The sequence below is a fragment of the Citrus sinensis genome, chromosome 9, assembly GCF_022201045.2.
Source record: "Citrus sinensis cultivar Valencia sweet orange chromosome 9, DVS_A1.0, whole genome shotgun sequence".
In the NCBI taxonomy this organism is placed as follows: Eukaryota; Viridiplantae; Streptophyta; class Magnoliopsida; order Sapindales; family Rutaceae; genus Citrus; species Citrus sinensis.
In genome coordinates this window covers 15161369-15184731 of record NC_068564.1, presented here as the reverse complement: position 1 = coordinate 15184731, position 23363 = coordinate 15161369, and the positions used below count along the sequence as shown (strand labels likewise).

At 27.3% G+C, this 23363-nt stretch overlaps 1 protein-coding gene across 1 annotated transcript; it reads right to left on the bottom strand.

The window, feature by feature from the left end:
• Positions 1-404: 404 nt before the first annotated feature.
• LOC102614807 (oil body-associated protein 1A) lies at positions 405-1399 on the bottom strand. The gene is made up of 2 exons (XM_006492908.4): positions 1186-1399; positions 405-1114 (listed from the first exon to the last, which is right to left on the bottom strand). The coding sequence occupies exons 1-2, from the start codon at positions 1308-1310 to the stop codon at positions 535-537; spliced, it is 705 nt and encodes a 234-aa protein (XP_006492971.2). The 5' UTR covers positions 1311-1399; the 3' UTR covers positions 405-534.
• Positions 1400-23363: the final 21964 nt, after the last annotated feature.

Sequence of the window (23363 nt, the reverse complement as noted above, 5' to 3'; positions counted from 1 at the left end):
TTTGGATAACAATTATTGAAATAATTCCCACTAATGTTGCGACATACATATGACTGCTGAAAACCAAACTATATACATATGATACATATGACTGAGAAAACCATACGTATACACTGTTGACTGTTGAAAACTATGCATATAACTATTGAAACCATCATGAATTTATGATAAACTATCATAAATTTCTCGTCGGGTACAAAAACATCATCTATTGATTTGCCTGCCTGCCTGTTTTCCTGTAGTGAATAATTAAGAAAATACTTGAGTGTTAAATTATTCCGATTCATAAGGGAAAAAAAATCTAAATTATAACATAGGCGGATTAAAATCATTTAATTATTAATATATCTATTTTATTACAGCTGCAGGGATAACGACGTAACACATAGCTGGGATCTGTGAACTGGTACAAGGCACAAAAGACGTTATACTTATACATACACATTACGTATATACATATAATTTAATTAAAAAGAAACATATGATATAACACAATACAATATAACCTAATATGGTATTAGTGATGACAAGTACTCAAACAAAGGCCCTGGTAACAGAATCTAAGGGCTTGCAGTCGACCTCCCTCAAAACAGAAGTGAGTCCCTTGCCAGCAGCATTAGCTTTAGGATGTATCCCATGCTCAGGTCCATTCATATAAGCCCGATTCACCCTCTCCTTGTCAAAGCTAACCCCATAACTCTTCTCAACATCTTGTGCAAGATTCTCATACAGCTGGCCATCTCTAGTCAAAGCCATCATAATTTGTGGGAGCCCAAGAGGCAAATTGTCACCCTTGTCAACTTGCCAGAAATGGACAGTCTTTCCATAAGTCTTGGAAACTTTTTCAAGATCTTGTCTTTGTACTGGTCCAGGGATTCCGGGCATGAAAAGCACTCCGCTCTTCACTTCGAACTCGTGAGTGTGCCAAAGCGGCTTCTCTTCGTCTGGTAAAGTCAAGAACAGGTTCTCGGATATTATGTACTCGAGGCCAATGAGCCTTGCGTCGGCTTCAGCGCTGTTGTATATCAGGCACTGCCTCATCTCATCGTTTTGATGCCCGCAGAAGTGGTGTGCCTCTACTTGCCGAGTCATATCGTCTCCATAAAAATGAAAACTACAACAGGCAACAAAACGAATTACTAGTAATAATAATTAATTAGAACTCATTAAAACGACCGTACATACGCGCAGAGATGCTGGTGGATTTTGTTGGTGGGAACGAAGCCTTGAATGGCAGCAGTACTCGTCTCAAGGAAGGCCGTGCCTGTTTGAGTTGGATCGCCGGGAACTTCAGGGTGAGCTGATGGCATGGCTTTTTTTTTTTTTTGGGCTTTAATTTGATCTTATTTTATTTAATTTTTGCAATCTAATAATAAATGCTGCTATTGTATTTGTTTCAAGACTCTAAATAAATCGATTTGCCGCTTTTCTCTTAACAATAAATATATATTGCGACTCGAAATACAATTGCATGCAGCGCTACGCGTGGCGCGACATTTGGTAGACGTGGCTTTTACAATTTGTGACGTGGCTTGCCCTCCAGAAACTGTCAACGGTGACGTGTGTAAACAACACTGCTCACCCAAGCTTCAACAATATTCTCAAAGGAGTAACGCTAGAAGAACAGAATCTTGACATAATGATAACAAATTTCAAGTTTTTTTTTTAATTGTTTTGGTTACTCAAAGATTTTGATATTTATGTTAATGACCTTTAATCTTAATGATTTTTAATAGTTGGATCATTCCTTCTTCCATTTCTTTTACATCTATCCTATTTTTTTTTTTTTGAGTTTTGACTATAATTTTATAGTTCTCTAAATGATTATCATATTCATATAAATCTATAAATTCTAAATTAGATCCTGCATTTATAATTATTTGTCTTTCTTAAGACATAGATTAAATTTTTTCTTCTAACATATTTCTATATACATCCAATCTATTTTCCCAACTAAGGATCATATCATCAAGACTTTCACATAGAAATTGTAATTTAAATTCAGCCTCCTCCATCAACAAATTCATATTATCATTGTTGTTATTCATCATTTAAGGACAATCTTGAATCCTATTATTAACTTTACATCTGTCTTGGATTATTTTAAGATTGGATAAAATAGAATCCATTAAGGGTATCCTATGTTCCTCTTCAAAGGAATCAAATATTTCTTGATCTATATTAAGGTTAATCATTTTCATTTCTTCATACAAGCACTTGCTTCTATTTAATTTAGTTTTAACGATGGAAATTGTATAAATAACTTGATATTCTTGACTATAATCTAAAATTATCAATTACATCCAAAAGCTTGTTAACTGATCTTTCTATTTTTATAATTTTTATTTACATTTATCACTTCTTATTTTCTAAAATCCTAGAAAACAAACAAGGCCTTACATACTTCTGTTTGTTGCTAAAATATAAAAAGATAGTTCGAAATTACTAACTAGTGTACTATCCCTAAAAAATTTGGAATAAATTCACTAATTGCCTCCAACCATACATAGGTCCACAATCAGCACCTCCATAACTCCTCTCACCATGCAAGATCACTCCAATGATTGTTCCACACGTCTAACGCGACATACAGTAGACTGGCCTAATAAGATATGTGTAAGTGAATTTCTTGTTGTTGTCTTTGGAAAGTGCTTAGTAATAGGAAATTTTCTTCATTTAGCACAAGTGTTGGCATGTAAGGTTCTTGTTTAATCTCTAAGAATATATAAAATATATGGAAGATGATAATTTCACTTAAAAAGAGTTTTATTTATTTCATAACTAGAATTTTACAAAGGAGAGAATAGAGTTGCCGGTAAAGGATTAGACATAAGATGCCTTATCTTTCTTACATGATTCTATTTATAAACTTGAAGAGGTAAGGTTGTCTCTTTTTACATGACACTTGTTACCTTTTCCTAGTTGATGATGGATTTCTTGGAGATGAGGTAACCCCTCCTCTTTCTATCATTGGGGATAGTTGTTGTCTTCATTTTCTTGTTGACCGACAACCTTCACACGGTTATGATAAAATTTATCATTTTGGATCTTTTCTTTTGAATTATTGTTTCTCTTAGCTAGCATCTTTTATCTTTTCAATGACCTTTCTGTCATATGCCTATTATGAGCTCTTTATCTAGTGACATGTCTTTCCTACTAGATTCCTCATTTGGTCCTTCCTAGCAATAACCACATGATGATTAATGCTTTAGCACCTTTCATACCTCATGGTGTGTTGGCAAGCTAAATTCTATGAGATTTTCATATATTGCTTTTTTTCTTTTCAATATTACCTACTAGTCGAGTATGCTTTCTTTTCTGCTTAAAGAAAAAATTATATGTTCTTTTGTGGTCTCGTGGAGCGACACATTTTCTTTGCTTATTCTCTAGAGTGATTAATAGAGGACTTTTATTCTAATTGACCTTTTTCTACTGAGAGCTTTAAGGTCAAATAGTTCAGGATCATAGTCATTGTAAACTTGATCTATATGAATAGTTAGACTAACTTTCTTACTGCTAATGCCAACTTGAATCATGTGCTGTGCCGGATACCATTTATTATTATGTATTTAGGGGCAAGTAGTGAGAACCTTGATAAAAATCATTCCTTTTGTCTTGGATATTCTTTTGAGGGCTTTTACAACGTCTTTAATTTTTTCTAGGAACTCTTCTAATTCCCTGAAATCATCATTGACATAAACAAGTTTAAACAAAATTGTATTCAAACATGTCTTTTATACTTTCTTCTTCAAGTTTGATTTGTCAAAATCCAAATTTGCAATCAAACTTGCTAAATATTTTTTTATTAATTATAGAAGTAATTAATGTATCTTTATAAGGTAAAAAATACCAATAAATTTGGTTTATTTATTTAATTCTTTGTTGCTAATATTCATACAAGCTTTTCCTTATTTAATCTCTGCGTGATTCCTAACCATAAGAGGTTAGGCCATTATGTGGTTTTTTAGATTCTCGAATAATCTTGAGTTCCAATAAATCCTTAATTTGTTTATCAAATTCTAGTCTATCATCTTGCCCATATCTCATAGGCTTGACTCTTATGATGACATTTGGGTCTTTTAATTATATTGCGGCATAGGTTTTATCAATTTCCCATAATTGAATTAGATTTTCACCAAAATTTTTCTCAAGATTTTCTAAGATTTTTTCATAGTCAAATATGATTTGATTGATTTTTATATTGCTTTGAAAATGTAATTTTTGAGTTGTTCGCCTAAAAATAAATTCTTGATGTTGTAATAGAATGATTACATGGTGTTTTAACAATAATTGTTTCGTTAGTTATTATATAAATGAACTGACGAAGGAAATTAACTTTTAAAAGTATATTTGCTCCCATATGATCGTAAGACCACAATATAGGTATACTTAGAATATAATCCTCTATTTGTATTAGGGTTTTAATCCTACGTTTTCCTTGGGTGATTTGTTCACTATTTATCCCTTACCTTGTTAAGGGCTTATAATCTTTCCAATAAGATTTTGGATAAATCTTGAAATTAGCTAAACTAACTCCTGAACCTGTAACAATTAATGCATGGAACCATTGTTGACTTATGCTTATAATATGGTATAATTACTTTTATATATACTATAAAACGATTAGACATATCTTGATATGTTTTGTTTAATCCCTTCAATTGAAATGCTTATTTTCCTATCTTCTATACAGTAAGGAGAGAATATTTCAAGAAAGTTCATCCTTAATAATAAAGAACTTATTTTTGTTTCATAATCGGGTTTTATGAAAAATGAAAAAATAAATTCTATTCCTTAATCTTTAATAGTGTCTCACAATATTAACTTAGCGTCTTTCTTTCTTCATTATATCCTACATATGTCTTGGGTTCAAATAGAATATTTCTTTATAAATACTTAATCATTTTTCCATCTACATATGTATTTGCAGCTCTTGTATCAAGGATAGCAAAAGTCTCATGCCACGATTGTCCATTATTATATTCAATTTTAATTTTTAGATTTTGATTTTTTTTCTAATTGTTGCTAGTATTTTATGTGATGGTGGTATCACAAGATGACTACATCTAGTAAAACTTTGAGTTCTACTTAATTCTTGTTCTCTTTTAAATGATCTCCTATTCCCCACAATGATTTTTCCTTCTCGAGTATATTCTATGGATTTAGTAATATTTCCTTAATTAGAGTAGGTTGACTACTTAGATCCATTTCCCATTCTTTTGGTAAATCAATTTCCCTTAAAATCTTAGGAATTGTATCTTTCCAACTTTATTAAATTATTTATCAATTTCAATAAAATCTTTATCAACAAACATTTCACTATTAGCCGAATTTGTCGATGCATATTCTATAGCATATGTTATACTATATGGATAAGATCCATCATGCATCATATAGAAGTATTTAAAATCATGACATAAGCAAATGTCTTATCTTTATTTATATCTTTAAAACTTATATTTGGGGTATATCTTAAATATTAATTTCTTATAACTAAGATTTCCTTGTATGATTCCAAGATTGCATGTTTCGATCTTTTATTCTATTATTTAGTATTGTTAAATTTACTGGACCATGTATCCCTTCTCAAAAATAAGCTTTTATCATTATTTGGATTCCTCCAATATGAACATATCCAATCTTAGGTCTACACTAGATCTTATTATATTAATTTCATCTTTTATATCTGATTTTAATAGTAAAGGTATATTTGTATTTCCTCTGATATGCTTGATTTCGATAGGTTCTTCTCTTACAGTGGCACTGAAATACATTATATTTTTTCTTTTATTCATGTTTGCAATTCCTTTTGCTAGCTTATTAACTAAGGTCATAAATGTTTCTAATCCCTTTTTATTAATCTTAAGGTATTATTCTTTTGTCAAGGATTAATTCTCTATTAAAAAAAACCTTGTTCTTCTAATTCCTCATCTTGATATAAATCTCGATTATTTAATTATGAATATGAGCTCCTTAATCTCTCATTAGATAGGTAGTATATCCTATCATTATCACTAATATCTTCACTATCAATGATTAATTCAAAATCATTAAAATCCTTAAACATTTTGATATTTACTTTTTTTCTTTTTAGGGTATTAATTTGCATAATGCCCTTCTTCATTGCATAACCAGCATTTACACTCTTTGAATGCGTTGGTTTTAGATTTTCTTTTGAATTTATTCCTTTAGAAGAATTTCTTCTTATATTTATTTTTCCTATAATATTTTTATTGGTTTTAAAGAATTTCTTCTTTTTGAATTTGTTTCTATATTTATTAGTATTATCTGAACATTCAAATCTCGGGGGATCTTCTAACATAAAACAGCACAATCCTCGATTTTGCTTTGTCATAAGTCTTCTATTTAGTATTTTAGCGGACCACTGATTTATCTTATTTCGAGCAAACTTAATCCTATTTCCTAGGGTACTAGTGTCCGTACTATCTCCGTACTCTTTACTATATTCTAGCATAATTCTTTTACCACATGGGTCTGGTATTTTAATAAAACACAAATCATTATAATATCCTACAATATTTTCTTACTATCAAACTAACATTTATAATACAATTTTTTGAAGCTACATGTGTGTGCCTCTAAATAAGATATATTACATATTTCAAGCCATGTTAGCTTCACTAAATTTTCCATCCTTTTTCTCTTTACTCCTTACTGAAAATCAGCTTCCTAATTTTCTCTTAAAATTACTTTTCTTATTTCATTTTCAAATCTATTTAAGATCTGATCTGGATTTTCGTTTGGATCATTATATTCTCCATACTATTTTCCATGTTTACTAGTATCCTTTAATCCCATAAACCATTGTGCTAGTATTCCTATAAATGAAGTTTTAAGGAATCCTATACTCATATTTCTATTAATCCTGTGAAATGCAAGAGCAATTTTCATAAATTTAACCCAACCGATTATTGTTTTATCTCTATTTTTGACATAGTCTAAATCTAACCATACTCCATCATGACTGATTGGTCTATCTCAATACTCTCCTAGAGTTTATATTCTTTTTTAGGTTTGATAGATGATTTGATAGACCTAAAATATTGACTCTGTGGTCTTTCATGATTTGATATTTCTTCTCTAGCATAAGAAACTCTATTGCTAGATTCTCCTTGTTCAAAGACTCTTGACTTTGATTCATTTATCTTTAGATGTTCTATTCTATTTTCAATATCTTGTAAATTTATAAATATATCTTCTTCTTCATCAGACTCTTCATCAAATAACCCTGGATTAGATAATTCTTTTAAACCATTGTATGTGTTTTCACTTAACATTCTCAGACTTGTTAATAATTTCATTATTTTTCTTTTCATTATAATAAATTATGGTATCTTGTAAAATTTTATTTTGTTCTTGAATTACCATTAGTAATTCGTCCATATTGTTATTGATCTCTTGTACTTCAATCATTTTGTAACTTTCCATTATGTATTTATTGCAAACTTATTACCAAGTTGCTCAACAAATTTTTCAATTTTATTTAATTGAATTTCTGTTTTATTTAATCTTACATCTATTGAATTTCTATTCATGACATTAATGATTTCTTGTTTTAACTTATCATAATCTTTAATGAAGTCTTATCAATTGTCTAACTTGATCAAATTCTTCACTTATTTGTTCTCCTAATTTTTTGACTTGTTTCATATTTTCATCATTAAAATTTTTGATCTCAGGTGTTTCATTTGCACTTTCTACATCATTTATAGATCAATTAGGGTTTCTTAATTTATTCAATAAATATAGAGAAATCTAGTTTAACTGATTATTTCCCCACATATATGAATCATTTACTTAATCAAATAGTTGAAATCTTCCATAAGGTGGAAACCTACTAGTTTCTATATCTTCAGAAAATTATTAGTGGTTTTGGTAGTCTATTTATTGTACTATCTTTCTAATAATTCATTAGATTCAATAAGATATTTATGACATATGATATTTCTTATATCCTTGTGAATATAGTTCTTTTCTAATCCTTTATATATAAGGCAAAGTTTATGCATAAATAAATCTTTGCATCCTATAAGCGTATCATAAAAAGGATATTTTTTACCCCTAATCCTTTTATTATTCTAATTATAGTAATCTCTTTGTTTAATAGATAATTGTTTATTATAATTTATTTTGAGATCTTCAACATAATCATAATGGTTATTATGAGTTCTTCAACTCTGAATTCACGAACACGTGATGAATACAATTGTTCTAACTATTTAATATTTAAATCATTTTGATCCAATCAATAATATTGTCTATGTTTAGTTATATTATCCTTGATTGTTTTATTATCTATCTTAGATAATTATTTATAAAATAGATGATTGTTTCGTCCATTTTTATCTTTGATTTTGAAATAATTAGGTATGTGGCTTGTTATACCGATAGTACAAACTAATATAATTCCCATTCAGGTTAACCATCAGAATATATGTCGCTAGTTTCTTGCCGATATGCCATAATATTCCAAAATCTTTTGAACCAAACTAGGCTCTAATACCATTTTGTTGATCTTAGCTTCGTTTTTATCAAATTATTTAGAAAACTGTGTATTTTCTAAATTGATAATTTTTTAGGGATCTGAATGTAATTTTTTTGTCTTTTTATGTTCTTTTATCTTTTTTGTTCTAAAAGAAAATGATGTTCTCACCACAAAGAGAACATTAAGCACCGAATAATGAGTTTCATAATAGTTAAATTACGAAAGCTTTTAATTCTTTACAAATTAGTTATTGACACCCCTTTATTAATATTAAGCTGAAAAATAAGTGCACGAATTGATATCATAGCATGATTTAATTAGTTAATTCTAACTAGAAGATCCAAAATTTATGAAGAGAATTGAATATTTAAATTTAGAACTTAGCATTTATCATAGTAAAAAGACAACTTTAGATAGATATTATATATTTTGTAATATAGAAGGCAATTTTAAACACGATCTACATAAAAAAAATCTTTGTTAAATAGTTTAGTATATTTAATAGTTAATTCAAGTAGAAATTTGAAATTAAAATTTGATAAACTTAATTAGAATTTTAAGATGGTCTTAGATATTTAAAGAGAAAATAAAGTAATTCTCAAGAATTTAGAAGAAAAATTAGAATTTATAAAGATCAAAATATAGTAAAATTGGGTAAGATTTCAAGAATAGAAGAAGGAAAAATTAAAATTAAAGTAATTAAATAATACTAAGAGTTTAGAAGCCATGCCAGCTTCAGAATTAGAAAACTTGATAGGAAGATTTGAAAAAAATTAAAATCAACACTGATATAGGATGCTTCCAGCCTAAGAAAACTAGGAGTTTTAAATAATACTAAGGATAAAGGAAAGAAGATAACCAGTATTAGTAAATTGATGGTAATTATTTAAAAAGAATATTAAGTAAGAAAAGAAGAAGAAGATGAGAATGTTAAAATAAAAAGCCTTATAAATATAGACAAACAGATTGAAAGGTTTAGACAAAATAAATTAGATATGATCAAACCAAATATAAAATATAAAAAGGAAAAATTATTTAGTAAATCTTTACTATATCAAAATTATAGTGAAAGATATGTGTCATGAGCACATGAGAATCAAATGATAAAATTATATTTAATAGATAAGGTTTCTTATAATCAGATTAGTTATAAGGATTCAAAGAGGCCCACACAGAACCAATTATAATAGGAGTAAAAGGATTATATAGAAAGAATTTAGGTGAAAAGTCTTGGTTTGTCTTTATGATGATGGATTTACAAATATAGAACAAAGAACTTTAAGAAGTATAAAACTAGACATGAATAATAAGGGATGAATAGTACATTTACCTTAGACTGTTTAGTAAAAGCTAATACTTTTACAAGGATTTAAAAATAGCAATAAAAAAACTAAAGGTTACATACAAAAAGAAATGAAGATAACTTATTAATTTGCACAGGATTTATAGGAAGACTTAGTGAAAATAGCATAACGAAATACCAATTAGATAATAACCAGATAATAAACATTATAGGAACTAAAGGAATTAAGGCTATTCAGGCAAAAAGTTTCTCAGCAAAAACTAATGCAGGACTAGATTGAAAATTAGATAATTTTAATTTTAGTACAAGAAGATAATGTAATTTACCATAATAGTGATGGTTTAGTAGATTTAAGATTTGGAAATTATAATTACCAAGTAGATACGATCACTAGTCAGGATGATGATCTAGAAAATACTTTAATGGCTATAGAAGAAGAATTTATATGGAAAGAAATGAATAAAATTCTTTATTCTAGATATGATGAATTAATGTTAGAAATGAGTCATAATCAGACAGTAGAAGTTTTAGAAAGAGAATACTATACCCAATACATAGATGATATATTAGAAGGAAAGTTATAAGCCAGTGACACAATCAAAAGTGTTATTTACTCCCAAGTACAAGAGTGTTTAATTATAACATAACCCGGTGAGTTCAAGGTCGAACCACATGTAATTTAAAAATCAAATAGTCAATTATTAGACAAAAATTAATTGCAGAAAACGAAATTAATAGAGACCAATTTGCAAAAAAAATGCTAAGATTACGAGATCCCCTTTCGGTTGTCAAATTATTGTCCCAATACCCTCTCATATTTATATTTTGCATTCATTTTGACAGTTGATTATTATGCCATTTAATCTTTAGCTAACCATTTGTATGGATAAATATGAAATCAAGTATTTAATGTACCACAACTATATTGGAGTGTCAACATTATGTCAAAATACTATATAGATCCAAGGAGATCTAGATAAATTGACATGACATAAAAGAATCTGATAAGGAAAAAAGTACCAAAAAAAAAACTTTAGGATTCATTTGAGAGAGTAGTTAATTTAATAATTTGAATTCTTGTGCTTCACCTTTCACTTCAGCTTAAGAAATTAGCCAATCATATTGATAAACAAAATGCTCATTTTATTTAACAAACTTCTGAAATATATTACAAGAGAATTCACTACACAAAAGAAGAATTTTTTCTAAGCATCAGTTTCAGCTCCTTTCTTCACTTCTCTGCACTCCCCCTGTTCTTCCTCTCATTGCCTTCACTAAGCAGCAAAATATCATCATCTTTTATTTTATTATTATTTTTTCAATTACATATTTACATTGAAATGTGTGATAGTCAAATGGAAAAATGGCCACCTAACTATCACGATATAGCTCACTTCCCTTTTTTATTTTTATTTTCATTTTTTATTAATTACATCTCCTCAATAATGCATTCCAAAAGACTCCAGTAATTTATCTTCTTTGTTTCCTACTTTCAGTTCCAATTCCCTCTTTATTCCTAAAATATAAAAATTAACATACTACAAATAAAATTAATATAAAAATTTATTAGGAAAGCATTAAGATAATTTATAAGTTATGAGCGTATTAATCAACACTGTTGGTGAAAAATTGATAATTTTTAACCTTATTAAATGTATACTTTTCAGTGTTAATCAACCAGTATGATATTTAAAACATAGGAGTCCATAAAAAAGGATTATGTAATGGAAGAAGCTAGTAGTAGCATTACCAATGCACGTAAACATGGGAAAATAAGTTTTAATTAATCAGCACCAAGAGATACAAAATATAACTTAGGAGGAAGTTATCCTATTACAAGGGAAAATTATAGTGGAAAAGATAAAGATCATAAAACTAATGGTGAAAAACAACCAAGAGAAGAGATTAGAGCATTGCCAATAGCAAGTCAATTTGATATCCTATTAAATTTAGCAACTTGAGATCCACAATCATTGCCAGAAGTCTTAGATAGATAGGAAACAGATGCAATCAGAGCTTGGCAAAACCGAAATCATAGTGATGATATTTGGGAATTTTTAAAAACATTATTAGGAGAAACAATAGGAAATTGGTATAATATTTATAAAAGAGATTTTGTTGAAGGAGTCTAAGAGACCAAAGCGTTAGGAAATAACTCAATATAATTTTACAAGTCTTATTACAGTAATATGTATAAGAGTAGGCCTAGCTAGTGGCAGTAGCTCAATACAAAATTTAGCATTAGCAGACCTTGTCCAACTTCAATTTTCAAGTTGGAAATATCTTAGACAATTTTGGCAATGATTTGCATAAATTGCCAACAAAACTGGTGAATCGCTTGATGAAGAAACAAGAGAAAAATATTTTAGAAAATTACCAGGAATTTTATAAAGATAAATAGAAAATGATTGGAAGAGTAAGAGCTTTAAGAAAGGTTTAGTAATAGGACTAAGAATACGCAAGAAAAACACTTCAGATTGTTGATTCATCACCAAAAATGGCTTAGAATATGCTCAAAAAAGCAATCTTGTGATTTTTGTAAAAAAGTTATTTATAGTCTACAACAATATAAAGATAAAAATATATAAAAAATATTTTTAAAAAATTTTGAGCCCCCTAAATACAGTAATAAGAGAAAAATCCTTAGGAAGAGTCGATCATATAAGAAATGGAAAAGGGATACTAAGTACGTTAAGAAGCCTAGCACGAAGAAATGTACTTGTTTCATTTGCGGAGATCCAAAACATCTAGCAAATGCTTGTCTTAACAAAAGAAATGACCGTTTCAAAGAACATGTCAATCTTTCACATAACTTAGAAGAAGATGTAATAGCGATGATAGTGAAGCCTATAGTATAATTAACGTTTATGAAATTTAAAAATTAGAATATTTAAATTTAGAACCTAATTCTGAAGAATCTCCCTCCACCGATTATTATGATGAAGATTGCAATTTTATGAATTAGATATAGAAAGATTAGGTCTAGAACAATTAGATGAAAAAGTAGAATGTCAACATGAATTCATACATAAACAAGGATCTAATAATGTTAGATGTCATATATGTAAATTTTTTCTAAAATAGAACTTAGATATAAATGTAAGAATTGTAGGATAGAAGTTTGTAAATTTTGTTTAATTAAGACTTATAACCTTTAGCAAATAGAAATACAAGAATCTAGGCAAACTATAGAAACCCAAAATTTAGAAATAGAGAGATTAAAATTAGAAATAGAAAGATTAGAATTTTAGTTAAAAAAATAAGACATTGAATTTAGACAAAAAAAAATCCTTGAATTAAAACATAACCAAAATAGGCAAAAAAAATAAACAAAGTATTGAGGTAAAGGATGAATATTTGATAAATATTATCTCTTACCACAAGTATGGGTTATTCCAATAAATCACAATTTTAAATTTGTTTTATGATTAAATTTTATATATTGTAGTAAAGAAAGCATGTTAATAAATAGTAAATTTGTTACATTCTTTAAAAGGACAGTTGTCACCCCGACTGATTTTTGCCTTTCTAATTTTCCACAACATCAACATGTTCAATCAAATTTGCTTGCAAAGCATGGTGGAACCAATAGTAGTTATTTTGATTTTAACTTTTCACATGATTTAAAAATAGGAACAAGTAGTGATTTAGACTTTCAACATGACCTAATAATAGAAACTAGTAGAGAAGTTATAGATAATTTCTTAGAAGATTTAGAAAGACTGTATATTAATAAAGAAGTAGACTTTTGTAATTCAGATCTAGAAGATTTTTATGATCTTATTTTCATGTTTAAAAATAAAGATGTACAGATTAAAAGGCCTAAATTTAAAAGATTGAAAAATAATATTTTATAAGAAATAATTAGAGTAGCAGAAACTACACAAATTTTAGGAGAAAACCCAATTAAATATTGGGATAGAAACAAATTTATAAGTCTACTTAGACAAAAAAAAATGTAGAATTTGCTATTAAAATGGCTAAAGGAGGCTTTAATCCACAAGAGATTGAAGAATTTAGTATTCAAATAACAGAATTGTTAAAATTAAGAGTAATTAGATATAGTAATAGTAGGCATAAAAGCACAACATATATGGTTAGAAACCATGCAAAAGTTAAAAGAGGAAAAGTGCGAATGGTCATAAACTATAAGTGTTTGAATGACAATAAATATGAAAATCAATATAAAATCCTAGATAAAGTTCATTTAATTAATTGCATCCAATATGTAAATATATTTGGCAAGTTTTTGATTATAGATTAGGATTTTGGCAAATTAAGATGGATGATGATTCCATTCTATGGGCTGTCTTCAACTGCCTTGAAGGACACTTCAAATGGATAGTTATATCATTTGGACTAAAAGTGCCATTTCTATCTTTCTACGTAAGATTGTTTTAATATTTAGAAAATAGTAAATTTGTTTTAGTATATATAGATGACATATTAGTGTTTTGTAAAAATTTAGAAGATCATTATAATCATCCACTTATAGTTTTTAATGAGTTTGTCAATAACGAACTTATAATTAATAAGAAGAAAATGGAACTCTGTAAAGAGTTCATAGAACTTCTAGAAAAGAAAATAAGAAAAGGAAAGATAAAATTACAAGAATACATAGTAAAGAAGATACTAGATTTTCCAAATAAAATAAAAGATACCAAGAAATTACAAGCCTTTTTAGGAATATTAAATTATACTAGGATGTACATAAAAGATCTTAGTAAGCTAATAAGACCTTTGTACAGTAAAACTAAACAAAGAGGTCAAAAATCTTTTAATTCTTCAGGTATAGAATTGGCTAGAAAAATAAAGACCATTTGTAAAGAATTACTATATATAACTTTACTATCAGAAACTGCATATAAAGTTATAAAAACAGATGCTAGTGAGAATGAATAGAGAGTAATATTACTTTCCAAACCAAGTAAATATGATAGTAATAATACTGAAAAGATTTGTACATACTCATCAGGCCTTTATAAAGAATTTAAAAATAATTTAACCAACCTAGATTACTATGAGTCATTAATGCTTTTTAAATTATTTCTCAATCAACCTTTCATAGTAAGGAGAGATTGTAAAGTAATGGTTAGATTTATAATAAAACTAATGAGAAAGAGCTAAGTAGTAAAAAATGGTTAAATTTTGTTAATACCATAACAGAAAATGGTTATAAGGTAGAATTTGATCACATAAAAGGAGTAGATAATAAATTAACTGATTAGTTAAGTAAAGAAATTTATTCTAACATACTTTATGATTTTGTAGGCGAACAACAAGAAAATGACCTTTGGTCATATTAGTCTACCAACATTCCAAAAAGGGACCAATTTATCCTTTGAGCCTTTTCCTGGCAGTCACATAGATGAATCACAACAATGCCTTCTAGACAGCTTTTGGAATGCAAAGAATGAAAGTAGAAAGATCTTAACAACTTTAAATTTTATTATTAAAAAATCAAATTAAATCCTTAGGTAAAACATTTTAGTTCTTACATGATTTTTAAAGGATTTACACCAAGTATCTACCATACTTAACCTAAAGTTCTTCAACAAATCACAAATTTTTGCAAGCCTAATTACTAAGGATTTTATGATTTCAAATCAACCCTTGATGCTACAAAACAAAAAATTGGTCTTACCTTTTTCATAAGCCCATTAGCAAAAAAACATAGCTAGTTGTGTACCATTTTTAACTCAGCACCCATCATCGTGTGTTCAATATACACAAGGTAGTGGAGTCGTTTCATCTTCCACTAATATTTTGTCTTTTTGCGATCATTATGAAACAATAGTAAAAAAATTTTAAAAGATTAAATGACAAATGCTGAGACTTATATATAAAGAGATTCTCTAAAGGATAAGCTCTAGACTTTATCAGCCCCACTAACAAATAAAGGCAAAAAAAACCTTTAACCCACTAGTTAAAGCAGATAATGAGTGTAAAACACTTAACTCGAGTGAGCTGGAAATGAGAGAAAGTATAACCTTTTCTATGTAAATATTGAACTTTTCAAAGCTACCCCACTATGGTCGACTCATTATCAAAGAGTATCTTGCCAAAATGCAAAGTGAAAAAATGAAATTCATTTAGAGTTTTCTCCAAGACCATGCCAAACATAGCTATGAAACTCCAAAGTTTGCCCTCCAAATACTTGAATTTCTTATTGTATGGGAGACTTATTATGTCAACACTCAAAAAGTTTGCCCAAGAATTGATACTCTTTGTCAAGAAATTCCACTAGAATATACAGATTGCAAGTGCCATTTCATTTACAGTATTGCAAGAGTTAGCTTTGATATGGGATTATACAAATCAACAAAACTAAAATTCAAAGAGAAACCACTATATTAACTCCACAATTATTAGATTTTTGTTTTCTTAACCAAGTTATTGGTAGAGATCCAAATCAGATAGATGCATTTGGAAGGAGGGTAGGATCAACCATGCTTAATCTAATGGCAACGGGAAAATAGTTCATGTTAGCTTATGTTCAATTAAAAGTACCATAATGACAATTCAAAGAAGAAGTATACTATGAATTTCAAGCACAACATTCCATTTTCCTCAAGGGATCTAATACCATTAGTGAACTTGACGACTTGGAAGGCTCTAATATTGCTTAATAATTCTTTAGCTAAGCATATTAGACATTGGAGAAGCAGATTAATAGTAAGGGAATTTAAGATTAGAGAATTCATTGATTATCCAAAACTAATCGCTGAAGACTTTAATAATATATATATATATATATATATATATATATATATATATATATATATATATACATATTCTTGCTAGAATCTACTTAAAGGCCCTTTTATCTCAAAGACCACAAATAATTAGCTTATAGATTTCTATTGAAAGCAATATTAAGAAGATATTAAAACTTATAGATCTCTCATGACAAATCAGTCAAGCAAAGAAGAAGAAGATCATAGTAGAGACTTTTACAGTAACCTAGATGACATTGAGGCCTACAAGCTTGACAACATACTAGAACCATAACTCAGCAGTGGTCCACTCTCCAATAGTCACCCTTCATTCACTATATTTTTCAAAGCACAACTTTTAAAAAGGAAAAAGTGTGGTGATAATTCTATCGACACTCCCTTTAGTCACATGAAGTATATTAGTTCACACGCATAGAAAGTAGAAAATAAGAAAGTAGCAGAAGATAAGGATATGCAGGTAGGAAGAACTCTATAAATAGAAAGAGTCACCTGATCATTGATAGAGCAATAAAAAAAGGAAGCATATTAGAAAATCATCACAAAATATAGAAAGTCATCTTGAAGCAAACTTCAATCCGTAAAAGCTCTTAAAGCTTTTGTTTGACTTCTCATTATATTAGAAGATACTTTAAGTAAATAATTTATTCAGCATGTATTGTAGCCAAGTTGCTTAGTTCTTCTCTAATAGAAAAAAGCCCAATCTTTTTGTAAATTTCTATGTGTTTATAAATGAACAAGTTTTATGTTGTAAATCTTTCATTATAAATCAAGTATCTTTTTATTTGCTCGCAACGAATGTTTTTTATTTGTAAATAATAAAATTAGACTCTAGAGAAAAACTTAGGTTTTTCGGAAAAACCCATAACCTTGAAGAAGGACTTCCAAGTGCCTAGCTTTACTCTCAAAGTGCCGTTTTAGATGAGGAATATGTGTTTAGGAAAGAAGAGAACTTTGTGTTGGGATTTCCATGCCCCTAAGAGGAAGAAGATTTCTTGAAAAAATCTTTGGTTTTAATTGAAAATTTTGATGTTATACTTAGCGCTTTTGGGAAACAATTTTTAGAAACTTTCAAAAAGAATACTAATTTTGGTTAGTACTTGAGACAAAATAATTTGGTACTCAATCAATTTGACTGAAGTTTATTATAGAATCGGGGAGTGCCTAGTAGAGAAGAACAACTATTTATAAGATTTTTCAAAATCAAAAGTTAGCTGCATGCCTTTAGATAATTACACTTGCTTTATGTTATTAAATTGTTCTATTGAACCATTTAGTGGGTATATTAAACAAGTCGATAATTTAGGAAGACCAGCAATAATAGGAAATCATATAGATTGTAATACTAGATTAGGTGTAGGATATAATATAGGATTAGAAAACACCAATTCGGAATGATTAATATAGAAGAAACCATAATTAGAAGTATTATAGATAATCCATCTCTAGCATTATTTACATTCCGCAGTTCTCAACTTAGTCGATGTGAGTTTACAAAAGTATTAGATTATCTTAAAAATAAACATAGAGTACAATACATAAAGGAATCCCAATTACTGGAATCCAAATTCAAGTAGTTAAGGGATTAATAGGAGAAGTTTAAAAATAAAATTTAAGACTTTTTACAATTTCTTAGGAAGTTTTGATAAATATAGCACAAAGGTCCTTGTTGTGCTCAGTGTGGTGCTTGATGTGGTATGTATATCACTATTATATTCTGAAACAGGATGTACGTTAATGTCATTTTAAACTATATATATCAACAGTGATAAAGTTTTGAAAATTTTATTTTATGATGTGGTATATAATGCATATTTCATTATTTGGTCGATAATTTTTATAAATTTTAATGAATTAATTGTACCATCATATTATTTAATAAGTAAATACTATATTGTTTAAGATTTAATTTTAAAATATATAACACTATTGAGGGTTTCTTTCTTGTGGATGTCTAGATGAATGGAAGTGTGCGGACTTTCAATTTGAACCATGACATATATCTGATGGCCACAGTCAATTGCTTCAAATCAAAATGCTTTTTCCCATTATATTTTTCTTTAGGTGGGGTTATTTACACTCCAAAAATTATTTTAAACATTTTATTACTTTTTACACTCATATACTGAGTTTAAAAAATTAAGTTTTATTTTATACACTCTTTTAAAATTCAAAAAGATCCTTACTCAAACTATTTAAATAATTATTAACTTTATTTATTTAAAACCCTAGTAAAGCTAGTGAATGCACCCAATTTCAAGATATTACAATATAATAAAGTGAAGTTGTACACAAATTATTTAAATTTGTTTGTTTATTTATGTTTAACATTGGATTTTACACCCAAAATAACTTGCAATGAGAAAATAATAATAATAAATATTCCATTAATAATGAATGCAAAAATAAAAAATAAAAATATTTGATTTCATCATTATTCATCAAAGTATTGATTAAGATGTTCGAAATAAAAGTTAAAGCATAAGACTTATGTATATTGAATAATGAGTAGCTATATGAGTGCTCAAAATAATTATATAACATTGGCTTATAATAAATCATCTTTAATAGTAATTCATATGGTGATTTTTTTTGTAATAATTTTTTTTATTAAAATTAGAGTGTTTAGAGTAATTTTTAGAGTGAAAACAGCCCCACATTTTTCTTTATCGTAGGTAGCTTCTCTCTTGCACACTCATTGAAGTTATAGGGATTTATTTGTAATTGAAATTCATTTAAATATGTTCAAAGATATATATGCCCTTCCGTTAATAAAGTTAATGGTAAAATCTAATGGAATGCTTGTTGGCAGCCTATTCTTCGTAATTTTGGAAGTAATGTGAAATATATTGATTTTAATGGATATACAGAGAAATTTATCCCTGATTATATTAGTGCGAGTCCACATGTAATGTTCTAATCGCTTTAGTGGTGATGGTTGGTCAAAATTTAATTATTAGAAGAAAAATTCTATGATGTCATCATAAAAACCATGGTATCAATGCTTTGATAACCATAAATTTTAAAAATTACACATAAGATTAATAAATGGAAGGTAAAACAATTAAAGTAATATAAGAGTGATAAATTGGTGTTTTAAAATTATAAAAAAGAACAATTGTAAAAAAAAATAAAACTTATAAATTATATTAAAATTCAATTAAAAATAATTTATCCATTTAATTTAACTAAGCAAAAAAGAAATACTCATCAATTGAAAACTAAAAAAATTGTATTCAAAACAATTGGAATAAGTTTTGTTGACTCAATTTAACCATAAGTTCTATATACTAGGACATTTATAATTTTTTTTTTATTTTCTATCATAATGTTTGTTTATTATACATGTTATTTAAATGTTAATAACATGTATATGTTCATTATATTGACGGCAAACCGATGAACCCTTAATCTTAAACGGCTAACCAATAATTTCTAGAATGTCATTTCATGTTAATCTTCAACTGTTTAGCAAGAATGAATAGCAGAAATTTGTTTTGCAGGTCTCTAGAAATTAACGGCAAACTGATAGTGGCAAACGGTCAACCATTTAATTAAATTTCAGCTCAACGGTCACTTGGACCAATCAAAACGGTTAACCGATAACGTTTAACGACGATCCAATTTCGTGCAGAAAGTCAACAACGGCTATATTTCAGTTCCAACTATAAATAAACTCAATCAAATTCACATAAAGGTTGATCACAACGTTATCATTGAGCTTATAATCGAGAATACAACATCCATTGAGCTTCAAATTCATTCTTGTTTCATTTATTCACACATTGGGCATTGATTTGTAATCATATATATTGTGTGAGAGAAAAACAAATTTGTAATCTTCGTTTTGAATGATTGGAAGTGTTGGGATACATTTGGGTTAAGAGATTGGAGATAATCTCTTGGTGTAAAGGTTGATTGACACATTTGAAGTCAATTGTAAGTGTTCTTGAAGCCTTGAAAGCTTAACTAGTGGAATCCTTAAGCCTGGTGTGCTTGGAGGCATGGACGTAGGCGAGGTTGGCCGAACCACGTAAAAATCTCTGTGTTTGAATCTCTCTTCCCTTATCTTTTTACATTTTGGTTGATTTACTTATTGTTGCTTGAAATTTGTTTCATATTTGAGTTAAGTTTTGTTTAAGTTCTGCAAAATTTTTAGAACCCAATTCACCCCCGTCTTGGGTTGCTTAGATAGTATTTTAATTTAAACAAAATTATTTTTCTTGATGTTGATCAAGCCAAAACAAATAAAAAGATACTCTTATATTACTAGACTCATATAAAATATCGATAAAATTACATCTAATTTTCACTTTTATACATATTTCATATTATTTTAAACTTTACTTCTTACTTAAACTAAAATATCATTTGGGCTTGCTATCGAGGATGCTTAGAAGGATGCATAATTACTTATCTTTTAATTAGTTTTGAGGAATACGAAAAGAACAGTTTTTCAAAAATTTGATTTTTATAATAAGTTTTAACCTTAATAAAATTTCACATATATCATCACATGTATTAAATAAATAATAATGATCATTATTCAATTTACAAATTAAAAAAAGTGAATATAAAGTACATATATAAGATAATTATTATTATAATGAGTTTTTATTTTATACTTGTCAGTTTTTATTTTTTTTAATAACTCTACTAAATTTACTTGTTTTGTATTCCATTTACAAGTCTTCTGTTTCATTTATATAATTTATATTTTATTTTACACTTAATGTTAATTTACAAGTTTTATATAACTTTTGTAAGTTCTTTTTTTGTTCATCAGTAATACATTATTTTATCACTTCTATGCTTGACCTTCTATTTACAAGTTATATGTTTTATATATTTAATTTATCTTTTATTTTACAGTTACTGTTGATTTACAAGTTTTATGTTATATCGATAAGCTTTATATTTTATTTACTAATAATATATCAATTTATCACTCCTATTTTTTTTAACCTTTCATTTACAAGTATTATATTTCATTTACATCATTTATATTTTATTTTATAGTTAATGTCGATTTATAAGTTTTACATGATATCTATAAGTTTTTGCTTTATTTACCAATAATATATCAAATTATCATTCTTATATTGATTTACTTGTTCACCTTATATTCACAAGTCTTATATTCCATTTCCACAATTTATGTTTTATTTCACATTTAATATTGATTTACAAGTTTTATAATTACATCTATAAGTTTTTGTTTTGTTCACCAATAATACACCAATTTACCATTTTTATGTTAGTTTACTTATATTACCTTCTATTTACAAGTCTTATATTCCATTTACATAATTTATATTTTATTTTGAACTTAATGTTGATTTACAAGTTTTTTTTAATGTTTCATTTACACAATTTGTGTTTAATTACAATATCGATGCCATGATTTTGATCATATCAAACTAATGTAATTTTTTAATATTGATATAAAAAGAAGTACAAACATATGCAATCAACAAAATTAATTGTATCAAACTAAAGTTATTTTTTTTTATAACATTGATATCTTTGCAATAAGGAATACAAACACATACAATCAACAGATCTATTGCGATTAACTAGGTAAGAGGAATGAAAATCTCCTCCTCATTCCTATGGAGATGTGGGAATGAAAATGGAAGAATGAGAATAGAGAATGAATTGATATTTTTACCCTTAAAGAAAATAAAATATTTCTTTTATACCTCATTTATATATTAAATAATAATATAACTAGTTTATTCAAAGATCATGACATTAAGCTCAATAATATAATAAAAAAGCATATATTTCATTTTAAAAAATATTTATTTATTATTTTGTTTGAAATAAATGCATAATTTTAACTGATGGCTTTTAGTAATTTAAAACAATCTATTTCAATTATAAGACAAAGTAAATCTATCAATGAAAATACAGTTCATTTCGATTTGGATTTTGATCCTTGCAGCTTAAATAAACACCTTACTCTTATTCGTGTTCCTATTCTGATTTCAACCAATTCCGTACCAAGGAAATATAACACAATTATCATAGGTGACTTTTTTTTTTTTAATATGAAATCAAAACAGGCCTGAATAAAATTGAATTCTGAATAAATCAAAATGTCTAAATATGAAAGACATGTTTATTTTTTTATTTGATTCTTTGACAATAAGAATTAAGTTGTTTTTTTTTTAACTTAAATTATTTGAAAATCAATACTTCTACATTTTGTGAACTTATAAATTTTAAGCGTTAAATAAATAATAATGATATCAAAGAATATAAATAAGACAATATTTTATCATAACATAATTTATGTTTACTTGAATACAATCCTAATTTATGTTTACTTTAATACAATCCTTTAATTTTCTAAGTTTGAACATTTTAATCAATCTTATGGTAGTTCATGATGTTATATATGAAAAATTTTCATAAAAAGATTGTAAAGATAAATAATACTAATTTAAAGAAAACAAAAAAAATCAAAAGAATAATAATATACTAGTAGACTGTCACAAGTTATAAAAACGAAAAATAATGCTAATTAGTAAGTTTTATTTAGATAAGAAAGAAAATAAATTGATTAGATATAGATATTTTAGAGAATATATTTTAACAATAATATTCAGATTTTTTAGATTAAATAAAAAAACTGAATTTTTCATTAAATTGAGAAAATAAACAAACTTAATAACCTAATTTCAATCAATTAAGAAAACAATCGGCTCCAATAGTTATATTGTGATACAACTTATATTTACCTCTATTTATATTTGTGAGAAAAGACTAAAAGAGAAAATAAATAAAACAATTTTAAAATAATTTTATTTAATTA